This window comes from Bemisia tabaci, chromosome 2, assembly GCF_918797505.1.
Source record: "Bemisia tabaci chromosome 2, PGI_BMITA_v3".
Classification (NCBI taxonomy): Eukaryota; Metazoa; Arthropoda; class Insecta; order Hemiptera; family Aleyrodidae; genus Bemisia; species Bemisia tabaci.
Genome location: NC_092794.1, coordinates 37114099 through 37129890, shown reverse-complemented (window position 1 = coordinate 37129890; position 15792 = coordinate 37114099). Strand labels below are relative to the sequence as shown.

Below are 15792 nucleotides of genomic sequence, written 5' to 3'. Positions count from 1 at the left end.
AAACACCGAGGAGATGTAACCAAAACACAGCAGAGAATCAAGGAAAACACAGTAAAGCAAAGGAAAAGTACAATCAAGTAAATAAAGAAAACTACTATTGAAGAAATTCTAATTATTCGGAAAATAATTCGCTGACGTAATCTAAGCGTAGCTGCGTGGGAGCATGAGCGAGATTTATCATCAACTGACCGCTGGCCGCTAGGTACCCTGGTACCTGATTGGGCGAGCCACAATGGGTAAGAGGTGGCATGGTTCGTTTGACAGAGAAGTGGGGATCGGTCGGACGTAGGGGAAAGGTTCAGGCTGAACCGTTCAGCACAGCGTAGTGTCAGTCACCGGGTGGGGAAGAGAGGCGGGGAAATGACACTTCCCCTCGAGTGAAATAGAAAAAGGTGGAATCGCTGAAAGTCTGAATCCTTGGAAGTTTATATGATTGATGATGATATACATACATACATACATACATACATACATATACATACATACGTACATACATACGTACATACATACGTACATACATACGTACATACATACGTACATACGTACGTACATACCCTTTTTGTGACTCCTACTTCTTAAATATTTAAATTATGTTTTTTTGACGATCTCTCCTCATCTACGGTGTTAATGGCTTCAATGTTAAAGCACCAAATAAATGTATTTACCAACCAACCATACATACGTACATACATACGTACATACATACGTACATACATACGTACATACATACGTACATACATACGTACATACATACGTACATACATACGTACATACGTACGTACATACGTACGTACATACGTACATACATACGTACATACATACGTACATACATACGTACATACATACGTACATACATACGTACACGCGGACATTACACGCGGACATTACACGCGGACATTACACGCGGACATTACACGCGGACATTACACGCGGACATTACACGCGGACATTACACGCGGACATTACACGCGGACATTACACGAGGACATTACACGCGGACATTACACGCGGACATTACACGCGGACATTACACGCGGACATTACACGCGGACATTACACGCGGACATTACACGCGGACATTACACGCGGACATTACACGCGGACATTACACGCGGACATTACACGCGGACATTACACGCGGACATTACACGCGGACATTACACGCGGACATTACACGCGGACATTACACGCGGACATTACACGCGCACATTACACGCGCACATTACACGCGCACATTACACGCGCACATTACACGCGCACATTACACGCGCGCACACATGCGCGCACACACACACACACATACATACATACATACATACATACATACATACATACATACTTTAAATTTTTAAATTCTGTACTATATTTTGATCTCTCCTCTAAGGTGTTAATGGCTCAATTGTTAAAAGCACCAAATAAACGTATCTACCAACCAACCATACATATATACACATGCATTTGCATGACATATATTCTTGTGATCTACGACCCGTGACCGGTGCTCTCCACAAGGTCTCAGGTCTGGGTCCGACATCATGGGAGAATGCAATAGTGTATTTTCTTCGGAAAATAAACTAAAAACACTGATATATTTTAAATTTTTTTGTTTTTTTCAGCAAGAAATGTCACAACTGAAGCATTAACCAATGAGTACATCGATTCATGTACGAAACATGGCGTCAGTGCTTTACCAGCTGTATTAGAGCAGATTAAGGTAATTTTGTCGTCTTCTAGTTCATCGATTTGCTTTGCAAAAACCAATATTCTTTTTTATAGCCTTACATTGGTGTAGGATCCTCCTGAATACTTCATTAGACCATAAGCAGAGGAAGATTGCTTTCTTCATTCTCCGCCAAGTTTCGTGGGTAAAAAAATATCAAACCCTCTCATATTTTACAGGGGGCACCTAGAAAGTCCAGCAGGTCATTCCATGTCAATTCAACCAAAAAAATGGGAAAATGGCACCCACCGACTCGGATTTTGTTTATTTATTTTTTTTTTCACCTAATCTATAGATTAATCTAAGAGATTGTACAAATTTTTAGCTCCATATGTTGAATACTTTTTGAAGAATAATTATTGAAGTTTCATCGCCTTTCGTAAAAAAGCTCTCTCCAGATTTCAAATACAGCAGCACTTCGCCTTAGAAAAAGCTTCATAATTATTTTAGTTTTAAAGATTTGAAGCTGAAATTCGGCACACTGATGCATGCTAGTATGTATTTGAAGGGGAAAATGTCCTTTTTAACCTAACATACCCTGGGGCACAAAACGAGTTGAACATAGCCCTTTTTTGCCCTGATTTTTGGCTGTAATACCTTGATCCCTTACAATGAGCATAACCATGTGAGTTAACATATTTTAATTTTTTTTTGGTGAAAATCATCGTTAGGATGTGCTCTAACAGTATCTGGAATAAAAATCTTGGGTACTTCACTTTTTCTCTATCAAATCGCCTTATATAGCAAAAAATGCACGAAAAAGCTAAAAAAAGCAAGTTTTTGCGGCTGTTTCCCATCAAATCGTTTTGACGCTTGGCATCTCATCAGAAATTCACGTAAATTCTTTCTGTTCCCACCAATTTCGCTTTAGGAATCCTTGGCTTTTCTTACCATCCTCACTTAATCACTCATCGTAGCGAACACTCTGAAAAAGTAGAAAACACTCAGTTTTTGTGGTGGTTTTCTCCGCTAGGGGGGTTCTTATTTTTCGACTTTGCGAAAATCTAATGTCTGACCCCCCATCAAGTTGTCTTTTGGTGCGAAATGAACGTACAAAAACTTCAGCCGGATTGACTCATCCTGAGTGGTGCCGCTGGGCCCGACAAGTCTCCAGGCGGGAACTTCAAATTAGGGACAATCGCGTTTTTTCGTCATTTCGCGAATTTTTTTCCCCCCTTTAAAATATAGCTACAGCTTTGAAATTTTTTGAGGTAACACACTTTTCAGGGTTCTTTACAAGAAAAATAATGCACTGTCCCGTATCAATTTTAAAATGCCCTTTTCCACCCCTCGAAGGAGCCTCATCGCGCGATTCCGCCGATTTTTCGTAACAAACTCCCGACACGGTTTGCCGGAACGAGTTTAAACTTTTTGACAAATCAAAAGCAAAAACGCTTCAGATTCATGAAGTAGAGTGTCTACCGAGTCATTGAAGCCAAGGAGAAAAACATTCTGCCAAGCTCCTGGAAAATAAAGTCGATTTAAAGGAATTTTAGGGCTAAAAGGGGCAACTTACCGATGGTAAGTCCTGTTATATCACTGAAAATAAAATTTTCAGTGATATAACTATTTCTACTTTTTCACACAGTGTTCGCTACGATGAGTGATTAAGTGCGGATGGTAAGAAAAGCCAAGGATTCCTAAAGCGAAATTGGTGGAAACAGAAAGAATTGACGTGAATTTCCGATGAGATGCCAAGCGTCAAAACAATTTGATGGGAAACAGCCGTAAAAACTTGTTTTTTTTAGCTTTTTCGTGCATTTTTTGCTGTATAGGGCGATTTGATAGAGGAAAAGTGGAATACCCAGGATTTTTATTCCAGATACTGTTAGAGCACATCCTAACGATGATTTTCACAAAAAAAAAATTAAAATATGTTGTTAACTCACATGGTTATGCTCATTTTAAGGGATCAAGGTATTACAGCCAAAAATCAGGGCAAAAAAGGGCTATGTTCAACGCGTTTTGTGCCCCAGGGTATGTTAGGTTAAAGTGGACATTTTCCCCTTCAAATACATACTAGCATGCATCAGTGTGCCGAATTTCAGCTTCAAATCTTTAAAACTAAAATAATTATGAAGCTTTTTCTAAGGCGAAGTGCTGCTGTATTTGAAATCTGGAGAGAGCTTTTTTACGAAAGGCGATGAAACTTCAATAATTATTCTTCAAAAAGTATTCAACATATGGAGCTAAAAATTTGTACAATCTCTTAGATTAATCTATAGATTAGGTGAAAAAAAAAATAAATAAACAAAATCCGAGTCGGTGGGTGCCATTTTCCCATTTTTTTGGTTGAATTGACATGGAATGACCCGCTGGCGCGTTTTGGGACTATTATTCATGTTAGACGAAATCCGAGTATCAACAATGGTCATTTTTGGGCTCTTCCTGAATTTCCTCTATTCTATCATTTTTTTGCTCATTGATGGTCTGTATTGTAGGGAATGCATCATGGTTTTGTGACTCTTGGTCTCTTTTTAGGTCCAATCTTATATCCTATCTTATCTTGCACAAATACAACTGTAATGACCAAAACCTTGTGATCCTTAATTCTGAGGAACTGCTGGGCCGGTTTCCTTGATTTTTGTTGCGAACGAAATCTGTTGATGTCTAGATGACACCAAAAATCCGAAACTTTCTGTATCCGCTCTTGAAGCTCTTTTCCTGGAGCATATCAAACTTTTATATCATACTTAATCTTTCTCATGAGAGTGGCCTCTGCGTGTTTAAGTCACTCTATGCAAGCCACTTGCTGATTGGTTCATCTCTCCTCACTTCCCAGGAAAGGGTTGAAGCGCTGAATAGGACGTTGGTACACACTACTCACTCTGTACCAGCTCTGAAAGTTGATTGGCTAACCCTCTATGAAAATTCTACCCCTCCGTCCTATTGGATGGGTTTTCCCCAGCTTTTTCGTCAAGTGAATCTGGGACGGATACATTTTGGTGGGAAGCGCCCCCCCCCCTTTCGACCTTCGGCAGAATCTGTAGCATGTATCCCCTCGAGAACAATGAAAATCCTATCCCTGATTTTTGGCTGATGTCAATAGGTAGGAGCCCCCCCCCCCCTTCCTCACGCCTGACTTTCCAAAAGAATTGTTGTGCCACAAGCTGCAAGTTATGGCAACTCCACGCCACACCGGACCATGTCCAGTGATAAGGCATTTCAGTGTTTTCTCCTCTTTTTACACACGCCACCTTTCGGAGGCGATGTGACCTCTACACGTGCCCCAAAAGCGAGCACCCTGGGACCCCGCCGCTCGCCCCTCTTGCAGAGATGCGAAGCTTTAAAAGTCACGGTCGCTAGGCCGCATGGTGAATCGAGTCAATGGTAGAGGTCGGTCATGGGCGACGAAGAAAAAAAGTCGGATTTTAAATACTTTATCTTGGTTTTCTAGTAGTTAAGCTTCCAAAATGAATGTATCCATGGTTCTAGGGTCTTTGAACCCTTCCGCTTTGACATGCGGGTTGCCTAAAGCTGACATTGCAGGTGGTATCAAATTTGCCGTCTGATTCTCAAGGTTTTATTTCGCTTTTGCATGAGTTCTGTAGCAGATAAATCAAAATTTCAATTAAACATGCTTAATCTCCTCCCTTTAAGAAACATTTTGGTATATCATTAATGTGTATTGGCGTATTTTTAGGAGGACCAAAACCACCTCCAAAACTTGCTTTAAAAAAACGCCCAAGAAAATGTTAAGATAGCTCGATAAAAAAATGTCCACAAGTGTCCACTAAATCCTTTGTTGGGTTGCTTCTTGTACACTATCAGGAATGATATCATGTAATAAGTAGCCGCTAATATCCGCTAATCTGCGAAAACGGTCCATTTGAATGAAAGCAAGTTGCGCCTGCTGGGAATCCGATCTTGCTCCAATGTCATCAATACAATCGTGCATCACACGATATCCTTCAATCTCGGTAATTTTTCTACTGATTACTGATTTTGGCTGATTTGTTGATATTTTTGGACGAGACATTAACCTCCTGTTAGTCTATGAAGCTAATTTGATCAGTGTTATACTGTGCGATAAAGTTTAAGGTGTATGTTTTGCGCATTGTATATTTCACAAGTCCCGTTTCTTGCAAAATGTCTTAAACATACCTAGAACTCTTCCATGAGCTTTATACAAATAAAAATCGGTTGTGGGTTGAAAAAGAAGAAATACAAGAAATTTCTTCAAGAGACATTGGTCCTTCCCAGTGGTTCTTGAAGGGATCAGAACTTGCATGAAAAATAAATTTCCTCCTATTTTAATATTTTTTCAATAAAAATGTTTCAAATTTCACCCCAAACTTCGAGGAACAAAACAAAATAATGGAAGATGATATATTTTTTTTTTTCTCTCTCTCTCTCTGCACATTCAATTTTTTATATCTTGTGGTAAGTACCCATAATAATCCTCTAGGATGACTCGATTAAAAGAAGCTACAGTATATATATATATATCTTTTTAATATATTGATCTATTTTTTGAAATATGCATGTTTGTTGAATAATTGAAAGAGTAGAGGGTTCATGAAGATGAAAACGTCTATTGACTGGCTGGAAGAAAAGAGAAGAAAAATGAACATCAGAATGTTCCGTATATGTATCAGTATGCAATTGCGAGAAACTAATTAACATGAACAAAAAACGATGTTGGCAGAAATTGAAAAAAATATGGCAACCTTCGTGGTGAGGGTCCTGTGAAGCCGCCCTCCCTCACTCCTCAAGTAATGTCTTTGAGTCAAGTTCTGCAAAATTCTTCTTTACATAAGATGCTTAAGGTCCCATTCGCCGAAAGTAACGTGAAAAATAAACTATCAAGGATACCATTTTCAATAGTCATGAAAAAGTGTTTCAAAATCGTATTAAAACTCGTTATTTGGCTGAAATATGATAAAAAGTGGAATCTACGACGAAAAATACAACAGATGAGGGTAATTTGCTCTATTCTAAGGGCGGGAAATCTCTGTAATCAGAGAAAATAAGACGCGTGATGCGCGATGACCGACCCCTCCCATTGACTCGATCCACCGTGGGCCGCTGGGGACCAGTCTTACACTGCCTCCTCTTGAGGGACGTTCATTTTTATGAAAAGGTTTGATTTGGAAAGATATGTATGCTATGTATCATGACTTGGTTTGTATTCTGTAGCTGCGTGCTATTTGTTCATATGGAGCTTGTGCGTGTCATATGTTTGGTTTTTTTCGCTATACATATAAAATGAGCATTTCTCTGCATTTCAGTTTTCATATTTTTTCGTTCGATTTCATCAGCATTTACTTCCATGGAGTCCATTTCCAGTTTTTAGTCGTTTTTCCAAGTTTGGATCGTCCTCATATATTTCCTGCGCGAAGCGTCGGTCTTCGGAGCGCTTTTGCGTGGAAATCCATGAGTATGATTTCTGCTCGGGAAGAGGAGCCGTATTTCTCTCAGGGGATGATATTTCCATATTTCTGCCATTTGCGCGCTGGGATATTAAGCGCTCAGCCGATAGGCGGCGCTTTTTGATTTCGATTTGCCACTAGAGCTCTAGTATAGTAGGGCGCTCAAGCGATCAAATGGCGCACCAACTCATCGATGCACGAAACGCCATTTTTACTTTTTTTTTTTTTGATTACCTCATTATGCCTCTGTGAATACGATTAAATGCAAATTGGCGTAAGAAATAAATAACAGTCCTAAAACTCTCTTTGCTATGCGGTTTATAGTTATCCTATAATTACTTCTGAAAGTTCAAGATTCGCGCTCTGTTTTCCGAAAACTTTTCCACCGGTGATAACCTTATTCGGAGACCTTAGTAGAATTCGCCTACATCTAGGTTATGTGTCTTTGACCTAGGTACTGGAGAGTATTGCCATCCTTTTGCCCTTCTCTGATTGGTTCATGAGTTTTGGCGTCTTTGGCCCTTCTCTGGCTTAATAAGTAATAAGATCAATGTTCATTTTCTGTAGGTACATAGCCGCGATTCAGATTCAGATGACACTACTCTCCCGTATTTGCTTCTCGCGTCTCGCTTACTCCTTTGTGTTTTCATATTTCGTCCATCTCCCTCCATCCATAATTAATTCCATAATCCATCCGCCTCGTTTAAGATTGTGTTGTGAAATTTAAGATTGTGAAATTGTCTGAAATTTGAAGCATAATACTTTGGAATTATTCAACGTATGTCGTGTCTTGTCTTCAGACTCGTTCTGCCCACCTCGTGAAGTTTGTGAAAGTTTCTGAAGTATAATGCTGTGAAATTATTTGACCAATTATCATGCTACCTCAGAGACTGTTTTAGTGTTTTTGGGTTAATTAAAGTATGTCAGGTAGGAGATCTGCCATTTGCGATACATGCAAAATGCTTCATTATACTAGTGTACCACAGTTGTTCTCAAGCACCAATTACAACACGGTTTGCATTTTTATGCTGAATAGCATAGATAAACGACTGGAGCATTTTGCGCAGCTCAAGCGCAGGGATTTGTACCTTCGTAATTGTCACCACCTCATCGCTGCAAATTATGAAAAGGACCGCTCGAGTGTATCCTTGATCATAGAATATCTGTTATTCTCAAAGCGATGTCGTCATCACATCCCTGTCAGTTCACAACTTCTAATTATTGAGTTTAACTAGGTGTCAAAAAATCTGAGATATCTGAAGTAGCAGAAAATTGTGTACTTTCAAAGTCTAAGATTTTTTGCGGCACCGACAGTTTCATAAATCTTCCTTATAACACTCTACTCTGAAACCGCTACATTCTACCTCTCACATTGCTCCATAACAAAGGTATGTGTTAGCCTCTTATTTGTACTAAAAATTCTAGGTTTCATGACTCATTTACTCATTCACTCTCTGGTGAATTTGGTTCCGTCAGATTCATTGCAAGACACCTCATGTGTTATCTCCGCAGACCTAACACAGACATTTGAACGCTCAATGAGAGCAAAATTTCAACTGGCCAGTTGTCTACTTTTCAGTAAAGAGGGTAAATAACCTTCCTTAAGGACTCGCTTTGAGACGATAAAACAAGGTTTCTCCATTACTTACCGTAAGACGATAATAAGTGTTCCACCAGACTATGTAGGAGATGAGGTTGAAAGTTACATCACCTCCATGTGTGAGGAAGTTTTCTTACCTACAACCTGATTTTATGACTTACAATAACAAAAGATACTGCTTTCGCCTGGCATTTTTTCATGCGTCGCATCGTCTAATAAACGGGGACCTACATTTACTTGATTCCATGAATAGGTAAAATGGCTCAGAGAGAATTTCGTCGAATGATCACTACGGCCATCTCTCATCCAGTTGGAGAACTTTTACTTACCTTTGATTAAAAAATTCATGAACCATAGAGTTTTTGGAAATTGAGTACACAATATTATTGTGAAAGATTTTTGAGGTTGAGTCTCTGTTTACATTCTTAAAGTATCAAAAGTTCTACAGTTTCATCGTGTTTCCTCCTAACTTTATCAGCTTATGAGCAATGGCTCCTAATTTACTCAACTCCTCAGCAGGCCAAAACTCTATACCTCTACAGATACATATGAGATTCATGCGTTTCAACGAAACCTACGAGTCCTCTTATCATCACTCAGGAACCACCGATCTTTTCTGCAGGTGTCATGGACCATTCATGACAAATACTGTTGCAACCACCCTTATCCTAGGTACATATCTATGCATAGTAATTCTAGTGATCAGCTCCATACTCACAATGTAATTTCTGTAAAATACAGTTGGACGGTGGAATTACCAGACCCCGTATCTCGGTTTGCGACGTTGTAGACTTCCTTTCATACTTTCTTCTTTACACGGAAAACCAACCAACATCAATTTATAAAAACTTCTGCAATTTTTCTTCTCTGTGCAAAGAAAACTCTGTGAAAACCAAGGAGGAAAAATGATTTGTTCTCCGTCAAAAGAATAAAATGGGAGCGGAGGTTTTTAAGCACCGCAAACGAGATACATGGTCTGCTAGTTTCACTGTTGACTTGTTACGATATACCTATACCTACAATATCCCTATAGATTACATTGAAGATATTACTGTCCCTGTAACAGTGACTGATTCGAATGTTATCACAGTAGAGGGTTTCAGATATTTGGGCCAGCATGGTTTATTAATTACACAGAACGTAAGTTACCTTTATAAATTAAGGCGTAGAGGCAACTTCTGCCTTTGGTTGGCCAGAAATTTCTGTAAACGCATTTAAATTCTTGAAATTTATGAGAAATTCCGAATCTACTAAATGAAAGCAAGGATTTCAGGAGAACATGATTAACAATTTGCTGTCAGAAGGAAAACTGCGGAAGGAAAGTGGAAAAGATTTTTCACTAAGGCTCAACATAATATGAGGAGGAAAAAATGAATGTAATTTCCGTTTACCCTGGTTATAATTCTGGTATTGCAAGAATTCTCCTTCTCTATTTACGTAATTACGTATTAGATTATTGTATTGTATGAAATCCTGTTATCACGAAGACAGAGTATCATAGAGCATAAACAATAAACATAGGAAAGGTTGTGTCTGATCATGAGTCATTAGAAGGTTTTAGCGTAGTGTGCTGCAACCTAGCGGACACATGGTGCCTTCGATTCGCGAAAAGTTACCTTCAGTACTCACAATCAGTTGCAGTTGATTGATTTCGTTTATTGTCTCATCATTTACCTATTAATATTTATATTTCGTTCATTTATTTACGTATAATATTTTTTACGTGTCCAATTAGGGCATCATTAAAACAATTAATTTGGCCTCGTTAAGTGATACGTTCATCTTTGATACATTTTCTTCAAATGCTCTAGAAAAGTTATTTTTTTGGAGCCGTAATAGTTTTCTCTGTTTTTATGAGAAATCGAGGATTTTTTATGTATTAATATTTCGGTACTTAAGTAATGGATCATTATTTTTCTTATGGATCTTGGATTTTTTTCGGGGGGGTGGGGGAGGAAGCACAATTTTAGATGTTTTAATTATTGCAAATTTTAACATACTCAGTTAATAGGTAGTAAATTAAATCTGGGACTCATTAAAATTGCGCTCACCGCTGAGCGCTTCTCTAATACCCACGTATTAGAGCTTTCCCGCTTGTTTTTTTCTTGGTTTTTCCTTCCTTGTGTTTTCCTCTCATCCAGCGTTGCCTGCGCGAAGTGCTGGTCCTCAGGATAGCTTTTCCGTGGGGTAAAGCGTTTGAGTATGAGCAGGGGCACATAGGATGGGACGAGGTGGGAAGGGATCCCGGCCTGGCCACCACGGCAGCGCGGCTGCGGTCGCATTGGGAAGACGCAAACCTAGAGTTTGCTATGGTTATATTTTTTTGCCACTTACGAGTTTTTCAGTATTATTTCTTTGCGTGCCCGGGTATTTCCTCCATCACATTGCTGAGGTAGCTGGAGGGTTATTTTTGATAGCCCGGAGCCCGAGGCTTGACAGGAATATTCGAAACCTTCCTCGGAGGAAGTCGCGAAGTAATCGCTTGCCTCGCGGAGCGAGCCATCATCATTCGCAAGAGCTGAAGCAGCTAGTACTGGCCTAAATATGGATTTGAACGCATATGTTAGCGAAAAATGCGCGTTTTACGGGGTTTTGGTCGTATGCTATCTAAGTCGCATTTTTCGCCGAATCGGGCCTTCAGATCCATGTTTAGGCCAGTATTAGACCCAAGAAGAGACCGGAAATGACCATTATGTTGAACGCCGTAAAATATAAACCTATGATGCGCAAAAAATCGTAGAATTCAGGAAAGTCAGCCGAGGTGAGCCCTAAAACGGCCGTTATCGATTTATATTAGGTCGATATTATTAAAGTCCCGTCAATCTATTCCAAAAAAGGGCTTCAGCTGGAAAATATTCGAAAAAACTTTCTGGCGTGTTTCCCAATTGTCTTTTTCTAGCGCCGAATCCTAATCTGTACCTTGCTACTTTCGATTTCACCGCTAAAGCCGCCATCTTCACAAACGTCGTCAAATCCTATTTTTTGTCCGGAAACCGTTAATACCTCGTTCTCCGTGTGTCAGGCGGCAAAATGAGTTATTTGCAAACTGGACACACGTCAGATTTTGGTTTAGAAACATGTACCTAAGTTTAGATAAAATGCATAAACCATCCGCCCGAGCGTACTGAAATTCGCGGGAAGTTTGAAAAAATCGGATTTTTTGCGGCTTATCAAATATTATTTTTCTTACCGGATTTTCGGCACAAATTGTCATCAAAGAAATCAAAGTTGACCAAAAATGCTACTAGAATCACTCTTAGAGCTTGGACTAGTGATTGGTTCAACAGCAATTAGGAGGGCTTGAAGTCTGACAATGAGACTCGCACGACCGAAATCGGCGGTAACGCTAGATCACAGTTTTACCTGAAACGGCTAACGCCCTTCTGGCCAAAAGATCCGGGGACGATGAACAGTTGATAACGGGGGCGATTTCCACCAGTCAAGGTTATAGCAAAAGGAGCCTTTGACAACTCTAAATAGGATATTTCGAACTTAAACTAGCATTAACAAGGTTTGAATACGAGGAGACCCAAGAGCAGAATTATGCGGGTATATGTTTGTTTAGGTTGGCGAACCTGGCCTGAGAATTTTGGATTTGAAATATTTTTCCGCTCCTGCCGCCAAACGGGTGTTGATGCTTCAAGATTGGAGGGGGAGTGTAGATGTAGCCGAAAGAATGATAAACGGATGCCGAACACAGAAGTAATAACAGGGGCCACTCAAATTTATTTAATCTAGAAAAATAGGAAAAAATTCGAAAAAACACATAAATAGGGCTCGAAAAACTTATTCTAACATACCTACAACTCTGAACGTAAATTGGACATTTCAGGACACTCAAAAGGAAAACTAACGAAGACGAACACGAGATAAACCGATCAGAACTCGAAGAACACGATTACTCAACCAACCGAGTCGGCACCGTCGAAAACTACGAGAGGGACTGGGTCATCGCCTCTGACACCCTCCTCAACTCTCGAGAAAACACGACTGACTTCAGAGATTCTTGTTTAGGCGCTTCCCTGGTCCAGGGAGGCCAGGGAAGCGTCGGTTCCCATGAGAAAATGCTGGAGAAAATTCTGAAGCAGCAAAAATTCTGGCTCCAAATCACGCTTTCCAAGAATTGCCGGATAGACAGGGCCACGGGCCGCTGCCGAATCTATCAGGGTCCCGCAAAATTTACAGAGATTCTCTCCGGAATAGTGCGGGCCCCTGACCGACTTGGCGGCTTCGCGTGTCCGCCGGAAACCGATGGAAGCGTGGTTCTTAGGCAGTTTTCTCAAAACGCATGAAAGTGCAAGGCAAGCGGCTACAACGCATCCGCCTGTCCTGCTCTGTCGACGTCCCATCTCCCAGTTTCCACCGCTAGCGTGTGAAAATATTTGCGGCGCTGCCCGAGGAAAACTCCGAATCCCGAAGAAATTCAAAGTTTCTCCCGGGTTGCGCCGCGAACTAAGGGCTCAGAATTAGGGGTAAAATTTTGCCCAAAGACAAAATAACGGTTTCATACCTTTGAAGCGCTGTTACATGGTTTCCATAACGTTTCATTTTGCTTTGAATCACTAAATCTCTTTTCTGCGATTATTGAAATGAGAGATTTCATCCCTTTTGTTATGCCTTTCCATAGAGTACATAGAGTCGTAATGTAAATGGGAGAGCTGGCTGGGAGTTAATGGGAGTTCTGCTCGACGAATTCCGAGCCCGGTGTGCGCCGAGTTCGGGTCGCTTTTTCGATACATTTTCGATCCAAAATGGCGGTGTGGAATACGTGGTAATTCCTATCTCCTTTGTTGTTGTTGTTGTTGTTGTTGTTGTCATCGGATGGCCGGGTACCCGTGTATCGCAAACAATCGATTATGTATCGAAAAAGTGACCCGGCGTCACACAGGAGTCTCGGAATTCGGGACATGGAAAATGCTTAAAAGTGGCGCCAGCTCTCCCAATTACATTACGGCTCTAATGTGCCTTTCCACAACCCCCACCCCCTCCCACCCCCCTTCCCGGATCACATGACGGTGTACAATCCTTTTCACTTCATATTTATCCGACAAAACGCTATTTTGTGGTTTTAGTAGTTTTAAAATAACATTATATCACTTCTGACCCCACTTCCCCCTCTAGTCAGGGAGAAATACGATTTGACCCGGAACAAATTGCTTTACAAACTTTTCCTATGTAAACGTCATCAATAGGTCCTCCTGAACTACATACCAAAAGTTTACCACGGTCCGACCCCGGAACACCCCCCAAAATGCCTAAATTTCAAAATGGCGGCCATAATACGGCCTCTGGGATTTCGGTTTTTTAAAATGCGCATATAGTGTCTTGTGAGGTTTCAATCTCTATGTAAGTTTGGTCGTAGAATTCAGATATGAGGTCAAAAAAGTCCCCCGGTCAAAGGGGGTGCCCCAAATCCAAGATGACGGCCAATTTTGAAAGACAGGAGGGTGAATTTTTAAAATGCGCATATAGGTTCATGTGAGGTATCATCCCTCATGTAATTTTGGTCTTAGATTCCATTAATGGAGTCATAAAAGCCTTCCGGTCAAAGAAGGTGCTCCAAATTTCAAGATGGCGGCTAAATTTGAAAGGTAGGAGGGTGAATTTTTGAAATGTTTACGTGACATGACAAGTGAGGTATCATTTCTTTTGTAATTTTGGTCGTAGATTTCATTTATGAAGTCATAAGAGCCCCCCTGTCAAAGAGGGTGCCCCAAATCCACGATGGCGGCCAAATTTGGAAGCAGGAAGGTGAGCCAACAAAACAACAGTCATGTTAGGAGGCAGGTTACCTATCAAATTCTATGTATTTTTAGTCAAGGAGTCTGAATGAAATTAGAAAAATTAATTTTACACAAAAATGAGACATAACATGCAAGATGATGACCATCATGGCTGTCCAGGATATGAAAAGATGTGAACACGAGCACCTAAGAGTTATTTTTGTTAATTTTGAAGCACATGCATTCCCAATGAAGATAAGGAAATTAATCGTGGCCTACAAACTCTAGTCAATATGGGCGAAAATTTGAATCAGCACATGCTGAGACATAGTATGAGTCAGGATTGTCAGAATCTTCTTCCTGAGGTGTCCCGAAGTTTATGAAGTCATTGTGATTTATACGTAAGTCTGTGCAGCATAAGTTCATTTTCTGAAATTTTCACTTTCATACCGCATGGTGTACCACACCTTTTTTTTTTTACAATTATACGGAATAATTTCACGCAGCGATTTCGGACTGGAGGCAAGTTGCTTGTAATAGGATAAATTTCGTCAACATTTTTATCAAAGCATTGCCATTGAAGAGCATTCAGATCGGCTCGTTCTATCCAGCTTTCTGTGTTCGTTTAAAGTTTTGCTTAGGTTTCAAGAACCTTTCAGCATTTTTGCATAGGTAAAGATCTGATACAAGAGTACCGAATATAGTTATACTTTTCCGATTCTGTGCATGTGAGAAGTTAAATCCCAGCAAAAGCCAAAACGTATGGAACAGAAGCTGCTTACATAAACTTAGATCGATTCTGTGACGGATTCAAGGTATGTTGTGAGCGATTGTCTTGGACTTTCCGCAATTAATATCACATCTTAAGTGCAAAGAAAAATTGATGTCCTGTGATCTACTTTTTTTAAAAAAAACGAATAGGTTCGAATCGTGTCCGCTCACAATAATTATGTCAGTTTTCTTATGTATAAGGTGCACCACCCTCTTTGACGATATCAAGAGCTGCATCTTATTTCACATGCACGACCTTACAACCGGTGGATTCGAGGCGTGTGCCGATGATTTGGATAAGTTTACTTTTAGTGACTGAATTTGTTAAAATTGACCTCTTTTTTACCAACAAAAGATGGATTTGGTAAGGAATTGACTATAGGTGTGTATCTGAATTTTTTGCTTCTTTTAAGGCGAGTGGAGTCTTTCATAAATGGTCCATTTCCTTGGCACCCGTCAAATACTGCCATGGCTTCAGATTATTTAGAAAAAAGAATTTAGCTTTGAACTGTGGGATGATTTGAATTTATGAATCCAAATAATATTGGTTTGCCCTCTTTTCTATGGCCCTCGGTGGAGAGAAGACCCACCATCTAAAACGTACTG

General features: G+C 40.2%; 1 protein-coding gene across 3 annotated transcripts in view; it reads left to right on the top strand.

Annotated features, from left to right (window-relative positions):
- LOC109037801 (uncharacterized) overlaps positions 1–15792 on the top strand; it is a 171976-nt gene that overhangs the window by 34275 nt on the left and 121909 nt on the right. For all 3 annotated transcript variants that reach the window (XM_072297258.1, XM_072297257.1, XM_072297259.1), the window contains exon 2: positions 1617–1714. In XM_072297258.1, the coding sequence (XP_072153359.1) occupies positions 1617–1714 (98 nt within the window). The remainder of the gene's footprint in view (positions 1–1616; positions 1715–15792) is intronic.